At 36.3% G+C, this 17,499-nt stretch overlaps 5 protein-coding genes across 5 annotated transcripts; all 5 read right to left on the reverse strand.

Moving 5' to 3' along the window:
- Window positions 1–646: 646 nt before the first annotated feature.
- RO3G_05700 (uncharacterized protein) lies at window positions 647–6,040 on the reverse strand (the record flags this gene model as incomplete). The annotated part of the gene is made up of 13 exons (XM_067660290.1): window positions 647–1,149; window positions 1,201–1,717; window positions 1,765–1,998; window positions 2,046–2,928; window positions 2,981–3,068; window positions 3,119–3,740; window positions 3,789–3,842; window positions 3,896–4,186; window positions 4,237–4,977; window positions 5,028–5,227; window positions 5,285–5,644; window positions 5,694–5,826; window positions 5,885–6,040. 13 exons carry the CDS (start codon window positions 6,038–6,040, stop codon window positions 647–649), a joined length of 4,782 nt encoding a protein of 1,593 aa, XP_067516391.1.
- A 1,042-nt stretch (window positions 6,041–7,082) lies between these two features.
- On the reverse strand, window positions 7,083–7,421 carry RO3G_05701 (uncharacterized protein; the record flags this gene model as incomplete). Its single annotated transcript, XM_067660291.1, has 1 exon — window positions 7,083–7,421. The coding sequence occupies one exon, from the start codon at window positions 7,419–7,421 to the stop codon at window positions 7,083–7,085; it is 339 nt and encodes a 112-aa protein (XP_067516392.1).
- Window positions 7,422–12,345: 4,924 nt separating this feature from the next.
- RO3G_05702 (uncharacterized protein) lies at window positions 12,346–12,589 on the reverse strand (the record flags this gene model as incomplete). Its single annotated transcript, XM_067660292.1, has 2 exons — window positions 12,346–12,527; window positions 12,571–12,589. 2 exons carry the CDS (start codon window positions 12,587–12,589, stop codon window positions 12,346–12,348), a joined length of 201 nt encoding a protein of 66 aa, XP_067516393.1.
- A 1,250-nt stretch (window positions 12,590–13,839) lies between these two features.
- Window positions 13,840–14,262, reverse strand: RO3G_05703 (uncharacterized protein; the record flags this gene model as incomplete). The annotated part of the gene is made up of 1 exon (XM_067660293.1): window positions 13,840–14,262. The coding sequence occupies one exon, from the start codon at window positions 14,260–14,262 to the stop codon at window positions 13,840–13,842; it is 423 nt and encodes a 140-aa protein (XP_067516394.1).
- An 894-nt stretch (window positions 14,263–15,156) lies between these two features.
- Window positions 15,157–15,864, reverse strand: RO3G_05704 (uncharacterized protein; the record flags this gene model as incomplete). Its single annotated transcript, XM_067660294.1, has 1 exon — window positions 15,157–15,864. One exon carries the CDS (start codon window positions 15,862–15,864, stop codon window positions 15,157–15,159), a length of 708 nt encoding a protein of 235 aa, XP_067516395.1.
- Window positions 15,865–17,499: the final 1,635 nt, after the last annotated feature.

Below are 17,499 nucleotides of genomic sequence, written 5' to 3' on the forward strand. Positions count from 1 at the left end.
AATGATTGATTGCAGTCAGGCTGAGTACAAAACCGAAATGAAAAATAAGATACCTTATCTGATTAAGACAAAAGTTGGCATCACAAGTTTAGCCAACTTTTATCATCTACTGAGCCCTTCCTATAAGCATGTAAGCTTTCATCAAGCACATTTTTTTTCTGATTATTACAACACTGTTTCGCTCATGAAAGGTTTGCATACTATATTTAATCACACTGTTTTATTGTCAATCAACAGTATGATGTATACAAAAGCAAAGCAAGGGCCGAAAGGATAAAAGAGTATTGGGACACAGCAAAGACAGAAGACAAGTAATTTATATCACTTTGCCTAGTATTACATAACAGCTACTACTTGTCAAATACTTGATTGACAAAGAATGGCTATAGTGATAACATCTATTTTTAAAAGTTGCTTTCTTTCTCTGTTTTGTCTATGCTTGGATGTGTGTAGAAAGACAAGATTAAATAATAATATACTTGTTTTTATTTTTATAATAAAACGTAAATTAATCAAAGAATTATGTATAGAGTATATGCTATCTATATAAATATATAGGTGTATGTGTGTATGTATGTGTAAATATATCTTTTGCATATACAAACAAATTATAAGAATACATGTTATAATAAAGTCTCTCCATTTTTTAAATTTCACTTGGTTCTTCCATAATAGCCTCTGTTCTGGCGCTCTCCTGCTTTCTTTTCTCACCAACTGCTTCTTCCAACACTGTAAGTCGACGAAGACGTTTTAATTGTATCCAAGCAGGCAAGTAGAGATAGTTCTTGGTTTCACGTGGGCCTGGTATCTCAAATTGCACATCAGTCGTATCTACAAGGACTGAATCCAATAAAAGTATATCATTTTGATCACCAGATATCACACGAGCAGCTACCGCACGGAGAATTTCAGGCTTGATTGGGTTTTCATAATCAGCAACGTGGTACTGGGAAATAAGCTTTTGAATCTGAGTGGGTGACAAGATCCAGCAAATCTCATAAATGTTCTCAATGTCTTCCAGGCTGGCCTTCTTGAATTGAAGTAGCTTGGTAGCTTGTGTCAGGTGTTCTAATTGAAGGTCGCCTTCAGGTATATCATGACCTTTACACCATTCTTCAATACGAGTGATATTGTATTGAATTTGCATAGCTTCAAATTTAAATTAGTTTTATGAACAGCGACAAATAAATATCTGCTTACCTCTCTTCCAAGAAGAGAAATTCTTTCTCATCAAAAGATCATTAAAAGACATGGTTCCAGTCATTTTCAATACTTCAGTCAAAACTTGTTGAATCACAGAGGTTTCAATAGAGTAGCAGGTCATTGTTCTGTGTACCTTATTCAAAAAGGTCAATAAATCATCCATATTGTAAGCAGGTGTAGTTGATGTCATCAAGATTCGACTTAAAAACTTGCCAGAGTTATTGGTAATAAAGCCTGGGAGAGATTGGCTTTCGATCACGGCAGGAACTACCATTTTGCTATAGCATTTCTTAATTTCCTTCAAGTAGGCATGAAAAATGTTATCTTCGAGACACTGTAATTCATATTTGATGTCTCTGATCAATTTCTCGAGCTCTCTCCAACTGACTGGATGACCTCCCTTGTAAAATTCCTTTTGGAATCGAGGTTCGGCACGAGTGATGATGGATAAAAGTTCATGAACGTTTGTCAACCAGAATGCACAAGGTACAATAGCATCTTCACCGCTAAAACTCTAAAAAAAAGTTAAAATCTTGTATACAAATTTCTTTTAGACTATACCAAACATTGCTTCTGAATTGCATCCATGACAGCAAATAACAGGTTTTCTGATTCACGGTGGTACCCAATTTTCCACATGTTTGTAACACATAAACCAATGATATGAGCAGGGAACATGATTTCCTTATTTGAGGGAGGATTTTGTGTACTTGGTAAAGGAATTTTGAGGGATCTAACAAGTCCACCCAAGATTTCTTCTTGAACTGTCTCCTCTTGACGAAGAATACTCTCAATCTATATGTATATGTTTTAATACTTATTTTATTATTTTTATAATTTACCTCTGCTTCAGGATCATCAGAGACATTATCTAAGCGTCCATTCTTGCCACTAGCGTTATAAATACCAAGCGAGGTAGGTCTAGGTGCTTTTCCATTACTTAATTCTTCAGCCAGACGAATTCGATCAATCGAGGACTTGATACCCGCACCACTTACATCCACAGAACTATTACGGCGCGTTCTTCTATTGGTCAATAAGGTTGTCTGTCGAAGAGGATCCTCTGAAGAACTAAAGGATGCCTGTCGTCCACGCATAGGTGAAGGAGATACATTTCTAGACGTAGCACCGTTTCTAGAAGGAGAAAGGGATTGTTTTCGAGTATGCATCGCTCTTGCCAATTGAGCCTTCAAGGCCACAATTTGTGATTTTAATTCATTGACCTCTGACTCATTGGATACAACGACCTCCTTAACCACTTCTTTCTTTTGTTGCTTGGCCTTTTCTTCACTCAACTGCTCCTTCAAATTCTTCACTTCCTCTGTCAGACGCTTGACATTCTCCAGCGTGGATGTATGCTCAGCTTTGATGTTCTCATGTGCTTGTACCAGTGTTTCATATCTGGTTTGTGCTTCCTTCAAAACAAGTTGTGATCCTTTGGATTCTTTTTCAGTCTTTTCGTACTTTTCGGTCCACTGCTTCACTTGTGCCTCGAGTTGGTTGACTCGTTGGTCGGAGGTAGCCTTTTCAGCCTTTAAGGTAGCCACAGCTTGATTTAATTCAACCACCTTGTTTTCCAGTTTGTAAGATACTTCCTTGAAGTGATTTGCTGATTTGGCTTCTGCTTTAAGGGCCATGAATTGTTTACGAGCTATTCGACGACGAGCACATGATTGCAAAAGAACGATATGTGCGACTTGTGATTTATACCATTTACGAGCAAGCCTTTTTCAATAAAAGTTAAGTCTTTTTCTTTTCTTCTCTTTTTGTAACTTACATTCCCCTAGCATGACGTTGGATTTGTACAGCAGCATGGTTTTCTCGCAATACTTTGTATTCTTTACGTGATTGATAGCCACGAATTGCTTCAAATATATATTTAGTAAGAGATTACAAGAGTGTTTTCTTTTTATACTTTTTTGGAGTCTCAAGACGAATTCTTTCTTGGCCTTGAATTCTTTCTGGACAATATATCTCTTGAAATTCTTTTGGATAACAATAGCCGCTCTGTTTCGTCTCAAGTCTTGTAATTTCTGCTGAGCAGCTCTTTGACGAGCAAGACACTGAAGTTGAATAATGAGCTCCTTGATACGCAAGTATCGGCGACGATATACAAATCGTCTCATATTCTTTTGAAGCGCTGTAGCACATGCATCATATCGGTCGGATCGCAGCTTTTCCATAAAAGCTAATTGGCCCGCACGGAAAAAGATTTTGCTCTCGCCTACTTGATATCTGTCCTCATCCTGAATACAAGCATTCAATATTAAGACACAGAAGCCTTTGATATTGGATGTATCCCATTCTTTGGAGGGTACCAATGCATAGTAGCGCTCGGCAAATTCTTCAAAGCTCCAACGAGAAGGGTATCCCAAACAACTGATACGAATTGTTTCTAAAACACCACAAGCACGAAGTTGTGAAAGCACCATGGGACCATCGAATTCCCAAGCTACCTTGGCTTCGTTTGGTTTGATACAACGGATATAATGTACATTTGTCTCTCCAATTGTTTGCATCAGGTTGATCAATGAGTTCTATAAAATATGTTGGTACTTTTTTTTTCCAAAAACTCCTTTCTATACCTTAAAGATGGAGCCAAGCGTAGGTTTTCTAATCACACTCTTTCGCTTATTATCCTATTAATATCAAGCAGTCAGCAAGAGAATAGACATAAGAAAAAGCGGCTTACCGCAGAAGCAGCAGCAGCTTGAGCAGCAGCTAATGAGGTTGTAAGTATCTCCTCCAGGAAACTGAATTCTGCTTTCTTTAACAAATCCAAATGTTCATCTGGTAAGGAATCCTTATTCTTTTCCAAAAAGTTTTCAGTCTCGTATTGAACATCATGAGCATAATGAGCAATAGTAAATGCCGAATTTGAGAAGCGAGGCTTCTTGAAAAAGTTTTTATGTTCAGGGGCAGTAAATTGGTCGTAAAGCTTTTGACAAAATCCTTGATCAGTGCCTGCAGGTAAACGGGATTCCTAATCATTCGTGTTATTTTTTCTTTCTTTTCTTTTCTTTTGCTTCTTACTTCATCCAAGAGAGACAAGATACCCAATTTTCCTTCAATGATTTCTATACACTTTTGGTTATCACTAAACTCGATAAACGTCCAATTGATTTTTTCTCGCACGTATTCTTCTTGTTCCAACTTGAACACATGCTGGTTAAACTGTTGTTGGAGTTTTTCATTGGCATAATTAATACAGAACTGTTCAAAAGAGTTTATCTTGAAATGCTCAAAGCCGTAAATATCTAAAACACCAATAAAGTTCTTGATCTTGTCTTCATCAGGGCAGGAAAGACTTTCATTCACAACCCCTACAAGCCAATCAAACAGGTTTGAATAAATGTATTTTGCAACAGAGTCCTTGACGACCTGAGCCTGAGCAGGACTGAGATTGGTCACGATCTTTTCTGAACGTGTAATGATCTGTTTGCGAACAATCCATTTTCTGAATTCATCAGCATTGATACCCAAGAGACGAGTGGCAGTCTGGAGGGCAGGATCTGTGTCTGAGAGAATGGCATCGTTACGACCGGTGATGGTGATATTACCCAAATGAAGTAAGGCAGCCAAGAGTCTAAAGATCTTCCACTGTAGATCAACAGAGAGGCCAACGGTAGAAAGAGCTTTTTGTGTGATTTCAAACTCTTCCTTGTCGTCTACTCCAGGGATTTCACCTGTGCCACTTTGGTTCAAATAGTGGAAATCATTGTAATTACCCAATTCAAAATCTTTTCTTTCTTTGACAGGTACACCAGCACACAGCTACATCCGACGTTACTCACTTGATGATTTATATAGGTTCTGTATTTTACCTGATAAAAGATATGGTAATTTCTTTCTGTTTCAGGCTGAAAGATAAGTCTTGATCTTTCTAGCAAATAGGTTCTGATCTTTGCACCCACAATGTTTGCACAATCATCAAACTGAATTTCAATGTATTTACCGAATCGAGACGAGTTATCATTTCGAGTTGTCTTTGCATTACCAAATGCTTCCATAATTGGATTTGTAGCTAGTAAATAAAATAAGTTTACATCTGCACATCAAGAAAAAAAAATTGTAGTTTTACCCAAGATCTGCTCTTCTACTTCAGTCATCCCAGCCTTTTTCACTTTTCCTGTTGATTCTTGATCATCAGCTGTTGCAAAATAACGCATGATGAACTTGGCACTGACGGTTTTACCCGCACCACTCTCACCGGATACGACGATCGTTTGATTCTTTTGTTCTCGAATCATACAACGGTAGGCTTCTTCTGAAATAGCAAACAAGTGAGGCTCTAACTCTCCACGTCTCTTACCAGAGTATTGTTGTACAATGTCGGGTTCATAAAGCGATACACGATCAAATGGATTGACGGCAATCAAGACAATACCAGAGTAAGTATAAATCAAGTGTTGCATGTACCTTGTTTTTATCGTGTTTAAAACTGGTAAACATATTAGTTTAATATGAAAAGGGTGTATAATTTTATATACCAGAAGGCTCGTTCAAATAACTTAGGTTCGTCAAGTCATCTGTATACTCCATCTTTGGCGGATTTCGAAGTGGAGGTAAGTTTGTACCATCCACTTTTTTGATCTCATTCAGTGTAGACTCAAATACATATTCCTACATAGGATAGAATAAGTCAAACAAGTAGATGTATACATGTTGCTTATATTCTTACTTTTTCGGTTATATCATCTATGAATTTCAAACTAACTTTATCACCTTCTACTGTATTTGATATGCAACTAGCAGAAACCCAGCCTTCTTCTTTATCCGGAAACCAAGCCTTTACACCTTTTGTGTAAACTTGAATAAAGTCTTGATTTTCGGTCATAAAAAAACTATTTTAATAAAAAAAAAAAAAAGAAAAGAAAAGAGAAACAAAACAAGCCCTTTCTTCGGGATGTGTGATATCATGTAAGCTCCGATCCGCTTTCCCAAAAAAATAAAATACACCCTTTTCAGAAACTGGTAAATAAAGTTTATTTTTATTTATAAAATTAAATAAGAGTCACACGTCTGAGATCGGTGTGAACTAAAAGGAACGGAGTGTAAGCGAATGAACATGCTAGTCAAGACCGAGTCTGCCCCTTTTGAAGGTTGCAAACTGCGACATAACACGAGTGACTCACTGTTTATCAATAAAAGGAAAGCCGTCAATAGTAAATCTCCAATGGGCAGGCCAGATAACGGAAAGAACACAGCAGCTGTTTTAAAAACTATTAGAAAAGCTTAATATAGTGCGGCTGGTAAATTTTGTCCGTTTCTTTTTTGTAAAAGGAGGGTTTTATTTAGGTGCTGCAAGGTGTATACTATTGTAAGCGTTAAATAAATTATAATCATGTTTTTTTTTGTTCGTTTTTGTTATTTTGTTTTGTAATCCGTGCAAAATTTGATAATGACAACAAAACCTGAGGTAGAGGACTGAGTAGAAACGTATGTACTAGCTGTTTAGTGACTGACTATTATTTTCTTTGTGAATCTTGAGGATTTGTCTAGTGGCTCTTGCTACTATACTAACTTAATAAAGAGACACCACGTTCTAACAGTATTTCTTTATCTTTGTTGTTATATTATACTCTATCTAAAGCCCTCTTTTCCTAAACACATATTCTTTCTTGAAAATATTGCTGTAAAACCCAACTAGAGGCAATGGCAGGCTTAACAGGATGCACAGTCTTGTATAATGATGCTATGGCTGAGCATATACAGTTTGATTGCTGAGGTTAGAGGTGTTTGTTTGCTATCAAATAATCAACTAGTCGTACTAGATCACATTCCAATGGATTTGCCTTTGGTGTCTTTGCTAAATACCACGAAGTCCATCGACGCCATTGCAAATCGTAATTCTTGCGTGTGTTGAGTTTATTTGACTGTTATGAATATTCCACAGATACACTCTTTAGGTTTTGTTTTTTCGCTTGGTACCATCTAATAATAGCCATGCAATCAAGGACCATTGTTTGCAAATCTTGAAGTTCATTGGCTGGGCTAAGTTTTGTTTTAGGACCATCGGTCACCAATACTGGCTTGGTCAGCTTGGTGCGATCAACACAGCTCTCTTGACGCTGTCTATCTTCATTTTTTGTAGTAGTTTTGGTACTAGTTTCCAAGATGGGTGCAAATACAGGTCTGTTACCTTCCACTCTTTGCTCCATGCATTGGTCGCTTCTGCTTGTTGGTCTGGGTTCAGACTCCAAAACCAAGGTAGACATATGTTCGCTCTCGTTGCGAAGGCATCTAACTTTAGAGGACCCCAAGTTTCTTGCATCATCTTGAAGAACCTGTATGGTAGTTTCCATTCGTACAGCGGCCTTTTCTTGCCACTTAATTGATCTGCTTTTATATTCTTTATACCTTGAGTTTGTTGATACTGTACCTAAAGATTGTACTTTGCGACTATTTCTTGAATTTCCAAAGCAAGTTCTTGTAGCCACGGATGGCTGTCCCCTCTGGTTTATTTGCGTACTTTAGTGCCATGATACTGTCGGAAAATATCTTGATCAGCGCCCCTTCGAATTCTCTTGCGTGAAGTTGGAGGGCAAATTCAATAATTTTCAATTCTTTCACATTAATTGAAAGATCTGTTTCTTCCTCTTTCCTATAATCTGCTGTCTCGACATGGCGGGATGTTACACCCTATCCCGTGTCAAAAGCATCGTCAAAGATCCCCACATCTGATTCCTTCGGTTGTTGTGACAATATTATTGGCAGTCCATTGAGGTGAGCTGCTCGCTGTAACCACCAGTGCATCTCCTTCCAGCTTTCTTGTGATTGCGAATAAGTCATCTCCCAATTCTGGTGCTGTTGACGAAGGTTCTTTGTCGGGTCTCTCTGAAGATATCTGATATATAGCAGTGCTTTGCCAATTGCTGGTGTTATTAATATCATTTTGCCTAAGAGTCTTGCAATCCATCTGCAAGAGTACATCGCCTTTTCCTGCAACGGCTTGATTCTTGTTGTTAGTTTCGTCAATTTGGATTGAGGGACACTAGCTTTCATTGCCTTGGTATTGAATGTAAAGCCCAGAATTCTTGCGTATGTTTCAGCTCTAGGTCGCTCATCTTGTAGTTGATTGAGAACCCCAACTTTGTCAATTGTTACAAGCCTGTTTGGCTGTGAAACTTCATCTCCTCCTTGGTTTTCGCTAGCGCACAAATATCGTTCAGGTAATACACAAGGCGAATACCGGCTGCTCGTAATGGCTCTAAAGCATAACACATTGATTTCGAAAATATTCGAGGTGCAACGCTCAAGTCAAAGGCAAGTGACCTGTATTGGTAGACCATTTTCTTGTGGAGGAAGGACAAAAGCTTTCTGGATTCTGGATTGACTGGGATTACATTATATGCATCCTTCAAAGCTATTTTCGTCAAAAAGATCGTCTTGTCCCACAATTTCGTAAAGTGCTGTCACGCCTTCCATCTTGAAATGGTTGCACCGTATAGATTGATTGATATTCCGGCAATCCAAAATCAGATGAATTAGTTGTCATGCCTAAACTAATCCCGATTGATTCAACTCTAAATTTCAATAGGATACATGCTCTCTGAGCCACGCTTTATTTTCCTTTTTTAATAATAATAAACTTCCCATTTTCCTTATATCTTTCTAAGCTGCGCATCGTGCACAAACTATGATTGATATCGACAGCAATAACAATAAACAGCCTCTTCTATACACAGAAATACAAGTTCTCGAATTACCGCAGCACCTCAAAAACGAGGAGCAGGCGGTCGCTCAACGAGCCCGAGAAGAACGATATCTACCGTTGGAGATCACTTCCTCTTTGGACAACCTTACGAAATAACAACATCTTGATAACTTCAGCCATTATAAACGAGAAGTCAGCAAGTACTACAATGAAGAATGGACTATGGCAGAGAATATTAATAAATCATTCCTTCTAAACCTTAAGGCCGTCACCACTGACACAACACAAGTGGTTAACGTACACTACAAAGGATCAGAAATCAGTCACTAGATTATTTGAATAGTTCTACACCATCAAAAGTGCACAACTATCAACTGATGAATCATGCCAGTTATTGGATGAAACCATCAAAAGTGCAAAAGACTTGCTATCCATTCCTGGGCCCAAGTCAGACAGTTGGATGAGGATACCAAAAGTTATGCAACAAAGACACTTGAAATTCCACAAAGTATTCGACACTTGGAAACAAGAGAGTCTACCAGCAAACGAGAAGATTTCATCCCCGACTTCGTTGAAACTACGATCAAGCAGCTTTTCAACTGGGAAGCTTGTGAGCAGCAGCCGGTAACAGCTCCTCAAGAGGAAGAGGAAGAGGATGGAACAGTAATAATGGAGGAAGACATTGCTTCGCAGGTGGACGATGACGTGGGATCTTCACCCCCAGACAACAACAGAAACAACGAGAAGGTTAAAAGCGACTATGTGAATATTTATTCTGCACACACACATGCTCTTTTTATAACAAAGCCGTTAGTTAAAATAAAATATCTCTCAACTCGTTTCTTTTAATCAATTGGATGTCTACGCTCATTTATGTATTTAAGATGAATATAGTTCCAGGACGGGCTTGTTTCCTGATTGTTAGTACCATTGTTTGTAGCCATCTCAGTTTTTTCAGCATTCTTGATGATCATCAATATCTTTCTATTCTACGGAGTTCTTTTATTGTTAAAGCCTTTGGATTTGTAATGTTCATCGCAAGTATGATTTCTAAGTCGTAGTTTTATTATTTTTTCACTAGTGTAAGGGGTATTTTTCATTACAAGAAAAGTTGTATTCTATAGTTTATTATTACTATCGGCTTAGTCACCCTTTTCTTTGTTATTATTTGAGTTGAACAGAGATCTTGAGCTTGATATTGAGTATAATCATCAGTCATGTTATTGGTAGTAATATTGGTTGCTTGTTGAGTAATGAATTTCTTCTTAATGATTTGTATACGATAGCAGGTTACTTTTACATCATTCACTGCTTTCATTGACTGATATTTTCATCTTTCTTTATCATGTCGTTGTCTAAATCTTTTCCATCAATCTTTCTTGATTGTATATACGATCCTATTTCCTTGAGAACAGATGCTTAGTTTTTTCCTAGTTATTGATTCTTGTCTTTTTTTTTAAAAAATTTTCTGAAGGTCATTTAGGTCAACAATGAAACAAGATGGGAGATAACTCAATATTAACATACAAGAATGAAGAGCAGTATAGAGTATGAACAAGGCTAGAATTATAAAAATCTGATCGTTTGAATCATATCGTATATAAAGCCTTTACAGAAAACTAATAAAGGATTCTATGCTGATGATCATGTAGATGGGAGTAGAAAATATAAAAGTCTTAGAAATACGATTTGATCAAATACAGGCAATCGCCACGAGCTGTGAAAAAAAAGAAGTCATTTATAGATTGATCATTTTTCTAATTCACTGTCGGCTTGAATGAAACCAATCAAAATACATCAATCTCTCTATTATCAAGAATGATGTTGTATTCTTGTCAACAAAGCATTATTACACATTTTTGCTAGAATAAAAGATCATGAACCAAGTATAAAACTTGTTTTAAAAGTGAAAGGAAGCAAGTTATAATTCAAAAGTGAGAACATTTGAAATATGAAGTGTGTTCCTTAAAAGGAAATTGTATTGAAAAATGTTGTCAGTGAATTTGAATAGGCTAAGATAGTATGTTATATTTCTAATAGCGTTCTTAGCTATAGCGAAAAAAAAAAAGAAGCCAAGCTTTGAGTATTAACCAACAAATTGAATTATATTAATCATTAGTTATGAATTGCCTAATATTAAAAAGTAAATCAAGTTGCTTTAATTTTAAGATGAGGCAATTGTTAGTAAACTCCTATCTCTCTCTTTTTTTTTCCTTTTTTTTTCCTGTTTTTTTTTTTAATGTTTGGATCGTGTGCTTTTGCTTAAATTGTACTCATCCTTTATTTACATTCATATATCATAGTTATTCTCTATCAGCTCCAAAAGAGTAACACAAACAATCAAGTTTTTTATGCAAGTCTTTTATAGATAAGACTAACTAGCACCTAATGTTTTCCCCACTCTAAGATTTTATTGTTAATCTACCCTTTTTTATATTTTATTTTTTACATAAAAAATACTATTAAAAAAGAATATTACTTTACTTTTGGCTTTATTATTTATTTGTCTGAATTGGTATTCCATGAGGGTTACACACGGAAGCCGACTCCTCTCTCTTTTTTCCCCCTTTTTTTAATAAATCCTATTCCTTTCACCTAAAGTATATTGTGTGAGATTTATGAAGCTAAGGTAAGAAAAGATACAAGATCAAAGACAAGCTTTGTTTTGTTTTTGCATATATTTGAAAGTGAATAGAAAGGATATATAAATAGTTAGTGTTTCATATGAAAATCATGCAGATAAAGAAAAGAGTTGTACAAACAAGCCAGAAAAAAAGTAACGCCTTTTCATATAGCTTGAGGTTTGTTATAACGAGAGAAAGTTCTATTCCTTCAAACATAGATTATGGCTTATATCCCTTTCTTGTCGTTTTTATAATAAATTAATAAAGAGGGTAATGATTGTAAACAAAGAGAAATGGTTTACGTTTTTCTTCTTCTTCTTTTCCTTTTGTTTATCAGTCAGTTTAGAACGATATTTTCTCCTTTTTACCGTTCCTTTATAGTTGAAAAAGAAAGAATTCTTGGAAAATAAACAAAAAATGGCCCGACCCCTCAAGTAAAGTTATTTAAAGGGCTTTTTTTCTTTACTTTTTTTTTTCTTTCTTTATCAAATCAAATACTCTTCTCTCTAAATGGTGATGGTCTGAATACTCTCTTATCAATCGCTCTTTTGCTTTTGATGTTTCCATAATTTATCTTGCTACGTTGCTCTTATGAAATCAAATGGCTAAAAGTAAAATGGTTTAAAAAAAGATAACAATGATTAGACAATGAACTGATTAAATACATTTAGTTACTGATGCTATAAAACAAAGATCCTTTTTATCTCTTTGGTGCGCTTGTTCTCTATACAATCACTGGCTCTCTTTGTAAGATATGTGCTGCATGTGTTTTGTCTTGCCCCTTCTCCAAATATATTTTTATACATCAAGAACTCTTGGCCTGATAGTCTGGTACCTTGAAGCATTAGGTGAGTAAACAATTCAAGTAGCAAACAGTTTGCAGCATTCACGCTGTAGCTTAAGGCTGACCGAGTTGTTGCTTCTTGGCTTAGTGGACCCATTAGACCCGAAACAGGCTATATGGGATAACATTCCGTACCATTCCAGGTGGGCAAACTCGCCGCGTAACTTGAGCAGGGGAAGCGATATGAGATTGGGGCGTCCTAGAGACACTAAAAAAAAACATTTTGCTTTATATATTCTTACTGGTTGGTCTATTTGTCATCTTCAAAATAATTACTTTGGTTAATCAACACTTGTTTATCTTAATCCATATCATCTTGTCCAATCACTTGTTAATCTCTAAAGTCACTTTTAAATAACAATCATTTTAAACATGACAAGCCATTTATAACTCGCATATATACAAATAAAACTTAAACTCACAAGCGCACCTAAAAAAGTGTACTTTTTTACTCAGTTTCATATCTTTCTCTTTATTTCTTTTATTTTACCCAATAGAAAAATACTTTCTCTCCTCTTGTAAAAAGAAATAGATGAATTTAATACTTCTTTAGATTAATAACTCATTAAAGTATAGATAAAAAAAATACAACTGCATCTCTTATATCTATTAACAGCGTATTAGTGTCTTTGGATAGAACCAATAGATATCCATAAGACTAATTTATCAAGAACACTTGGTATTATCGACATTTCTCATATAAATTCTTCACCTTCAGAGCTTTGCTAGTTCAAGCCAAAGTTTATTGATCAATTCTGCACAAAAAAAAAGAGGGAGGAGGGTCGATTTATGTGTCTCGCTTAGAATTCTTTTCCGATAGCCATTCTTCACAAGTGTATACATAGCAAAGAAGTCTGCGTATTTTTACTAAGTGATTCTCTTCTTTTGCAAACATCCCGAAAACAAAGATGTATGATTTTCTTGTCAACCATTTGTTGACTCAACTGAAAAATATTAATCGACAACAAATTTCATTTAATAGTTGTTTAAATCATTGTGTTTCTTGTGAATGAATGTATGTTGAAAATAGTACACAAGGTGTTTATCAATGTTGCAGACAAATATGATGCGATGAAAGACGCCATGAACTTACGCATTTATTGTATTTGGAAGGTTGAATTTATCAACTCTATAGTATCTGGCCCTTGTACAAAATTATTAGGCATTGTTGATGGAATTAGTAAATAAAGAGAGAGAAAGAGAGAAAAGAAGGTACCCAGGGCATTTAGTTCTTACACCTTTTATGAAAATGTTGGCGAAACGAAGGCAGAAAATGTGGTTCTGTTTTCAGTATCGGTTTCAAAAATCGTTTTTATAGCATCACGGCCACGACTGAATTGATCTATTGACTTGAAGTAGTATTTCTCAATCATGTCACTGTTTAGACTCCAATTCGTATGCATCTCAATTGATTGGATAAAGGCACCTTTTATAACTGCTTTTGTGCTTGATGCTGAGAGTAAAGGATGTGCCTTAAACTTGGTCGTCTCTATTCCTGCTTGTTTCAATTCTCATTTTATCCAATTTGTAATAGTTACAGGGAATACTGAATGAACCTTGTTGACTTTTGTTTGTAAAATGTTTGCCAAGAACAGAGGGTGATATTCAGGTAATCCCTTGCTTAGGTGTCGCGTACGTTTACAAAGTTGGTAAAGTGTGTACACTGGGCAGAGTTCCAAGTTTTCTAAAGCGCCTACTTTAGGTATCTTTGTGTTAATCTCCTTTGGGAATCTTACAATCATTATAACATATATAGGCAAATCTTGATCATTATATTTGAGGATTATATCTCTATATTGTAGCTTCCCGATATCGGATCGCGATCGCCACATGGATGCAATGGTGACCAAGAGAATTGTCTTTTGCTGTAAACTGACCAGTTCCAAATCAACTGTGTCACCCCAAGAGGAGATCATATGTTTCTTGACTGCCATTAGGTAGCTTTAAATAGTTGGGTCTTGTTAAGGTTACATAAGATTATAGTCACTTACTTTGAATAAAAGGAATCCGATATGATCCTGAATAGTATGTTGACATAACTTGGACTTATTTGGAACATTATTCCCAACACAGATCAATAAAAAACTTTGATTAAATTTTTATATTAAGCTTTATTCATATTAACTTTACGTAGTCAAATATATGACATGACCGTAATATAGTTTATTGATAGTATGAGCATGTTGAACATGGAATGGTGATTACTTTCTGAGGCCAAAATTGATGTTCTTTGAAATAAATCTCTGGTGAAGTTGTCATAGAGAGAGCAGCGCAGAAGCTACTATATCTAAGTATGTCACAGAGAGTGATGGAGCGACTTCAATGCCAGAGGAAGAAGAGAGTTGAATGAGGCCGCAAGTCAACATGGCAGGGTTGACGAAAAAACGAGAAGAAATTGTTTGCCAGATTTCATGTTTGAAAAGACAAGACTAGACAAAGTGCTCTTCAGAATCGACATTGCCACAATATATACAACCAGGTTCTGGAAATCGGTTTGGGATTAACTCATGAAGACGTTCCTTACATGGCATTTTGTGATGATAAAGTCTTCAGAGTAGCGTGTGGGTTCTGTGTGGGATAGATACCTTCCAAAATCGGCGCCAGGCAAGAGGGCTTGTACGCGGATATGATGCTGGCAACATGGACAAGTGGGAGGGTTGAGATTCACGAAACCATTTTGTATTCAACGAAGCAATAGAAGTCCTATCTGATAAAAGTGAATCCAGGATATTGTCAAAGTCTGCTTCAGTAAGCGAAGGAAGTGGTAGTACTGATGAGATTATATGGATCGAATTGTGTGGACATTTGAGCTGCTGGAAGGAGGTGGTTTATTGTATACGACATAGTTGAAGCTGTTCAAAGTAATTTTTGTTCTTAAAGCGGAAAAGATCCGAAGGTGTGTGGGATCTACGTCGAAACTTAACACATGCCATACCACATTCATATACATGCTTGACAAGGATTCCAGACCAGTAGGAAGCCTTGAAAACTTGGTTTGGCAGGAGCAGATAAGGACAGACTTGGGTCAGCGGTAGTTCACTGACCATTCGAATATCAAAGGCTTGCCAATCAATTTTGTAATCAATTTTATCCATTGTTCTGAACAATGAGCTGAAACAACCAAAAGACTTGATTATGTTTGAACACATATTAGGAGGCAGCATAGGTAAAATATGAGAAGGTGGAACTGAGAAAAGACTCAAACAGTGACGAAGAATATCACTAATGAAGGTATCATAATAAGGTGGCTCAGAGGAAGGAGGAAGTAATGGCTGCAACCATCGAATTTGTAGAGCTGCGTGTTGTGTTCCAGGATCAAGAATGGCAAGCCCATCTTCCTTGCATGACCTTTGGCATGTTTGGAAGCCGACGGTAGGAAAGATTTTGCGCGTGATAAGTTGAATTATAGTTGAGAGGATCTTAAGGTAGGATTGAGGAATAGCGAGAACACAGATGACATACCAGAGCGGACCAAGCAAGAGTGTATTAGTGACTAAACTGCGGCCAAGGATTGACAAATTTCGTTGTGCGAGCATTTGAACAACTTGCTGTAACTTAAGCAGGAGGTTATCAAGGAAGATAGAAAGCTGGTAATTGGTGCTAGTGAGTGGGCAGCCAAGGTATATGGCCGAATTTTGTCCGTTTTGAAAAAATAAATAGCGGTTACCTAAAAATAAATGGCGCTAATTGGAAAATAGTTGGTCGTTTGTTAGCAAATAATTGCCGTTTTCGAAAGTTTACTTTGTCTTTTTGGACTAACTCAAATTGACATTACTGAGAGCACGCTTTTTTCGCTACATTTGTTTATACTATAGCACAAATGATGAAATTTTGGATCTAGAGAACAATGACGATCACAAGAACGAATTTTGATGCCCAGCAACATTGATGTCGGTCGACATAGATTGCAAACAACATAAACAATAAGCCACGCCTTTGTTTATATAAATAAGATACCAAATCTTCTTATGCTTAAAAAGCAATCTTTTCTTATTGGGCCACAATTACCTTTTCTTTTTATTTTTACTTATTCTTACTGATATGATACCAGAGTTATCACGAATCAAGAAAGATCCCTTTTATATTTATCTTTTATCAAACAATCTTACTCTTAACCTTATTGATTTATAAAGATTTGGTGGTCACTACTTAAAGCCAAATTACTCTATCAAAAGAACTATTAAACGTTCAATCAGGTTAACCAAACCCAAGCCATTCAAGGCTTCAAACCTCAAACTAAACAAATCTACATCACTTTAATACAATCCAAATCCCAAGTACTAACAAGTAACAATACTTAGGTACGGTACGGTACGCTTCTATTTTTTGTCATTTTTTTATTTTTCTTTATCAACATGTCTGAGTTTACTATTCAATCTACTATTCATCTTAGAACAAGTAATGATTCCTTTGATGGTATGTAAAATATATTGTGTAAATAAAAGTATTTTTTCTCACATACAATAATATTTTAGAAGATACAGATTACTTGTTGCCAGAGTAGTTTGTTCTTGGTAGCGACTTAATTAGCAAAGCTGTTCTAACTGATGACAACATCATCAACATTATATGCAAAAATATTAACAACAGTCCACAGAATCACTATATGGCCGTCCCTAGCGAGTTTTTGAAGAAAAGCGCCTGTGATGTTCTATATCTCCCAAAAGTGGCTCTCAGTGAATACCAGCCCATAATAGTAGAAATCCAAAAAGATATCAATGAATCATACATGACCTGTGCAGCACGTTACTCAACATTAGTTTATGAAAAATACAGTAAATACTCAATTATTATAATAATTGGTGTGTCTACGGTAGCCACATCAGTAGCCAGCAGGCTAACTCCAGCCACAACTCACCCATATAGTCTAGAGGGCCCATGTCTCTTCTGGGCCAAGCGCTGTTTATTAATGTCTTCGATCTCATTATCAAAAAGTGAACCAACTGAGAGACTAGAACCTTTAGCAGCTGTTGGCGTGATTTTGTGTTCACAAAAACGCTCGATAAAATACCTTGACTCTGGTTCGGATGACTCAACTATGAAACTTTTATATACAGTAGCAATGACTAACGTTCAACAGTTAGTTGGTGAAAAAACAGAAGAAGCAGAAGCTATTCAGTCGATTTGTGATAATACGGAGAACCAAATAAAAAAATAGAAAAGTTGTTCGC

The sequence above is a fragment of the Rhizopus delemar genome, genomic scaffold, assembly GCF_000149305.1.
Source record: "Rhizopus delemar RA 99-880 supercont3.4 genomic scaffold, whole genome shotgun sequence".
NCBI classification, from domain to species: domain Eukaryota; kingdom Fungi; phylum Mucoromycota; class Mucoromycetes; order Mucorales; family Rhizopodaceae; genus Rhizopus; species Rhizopus delemar.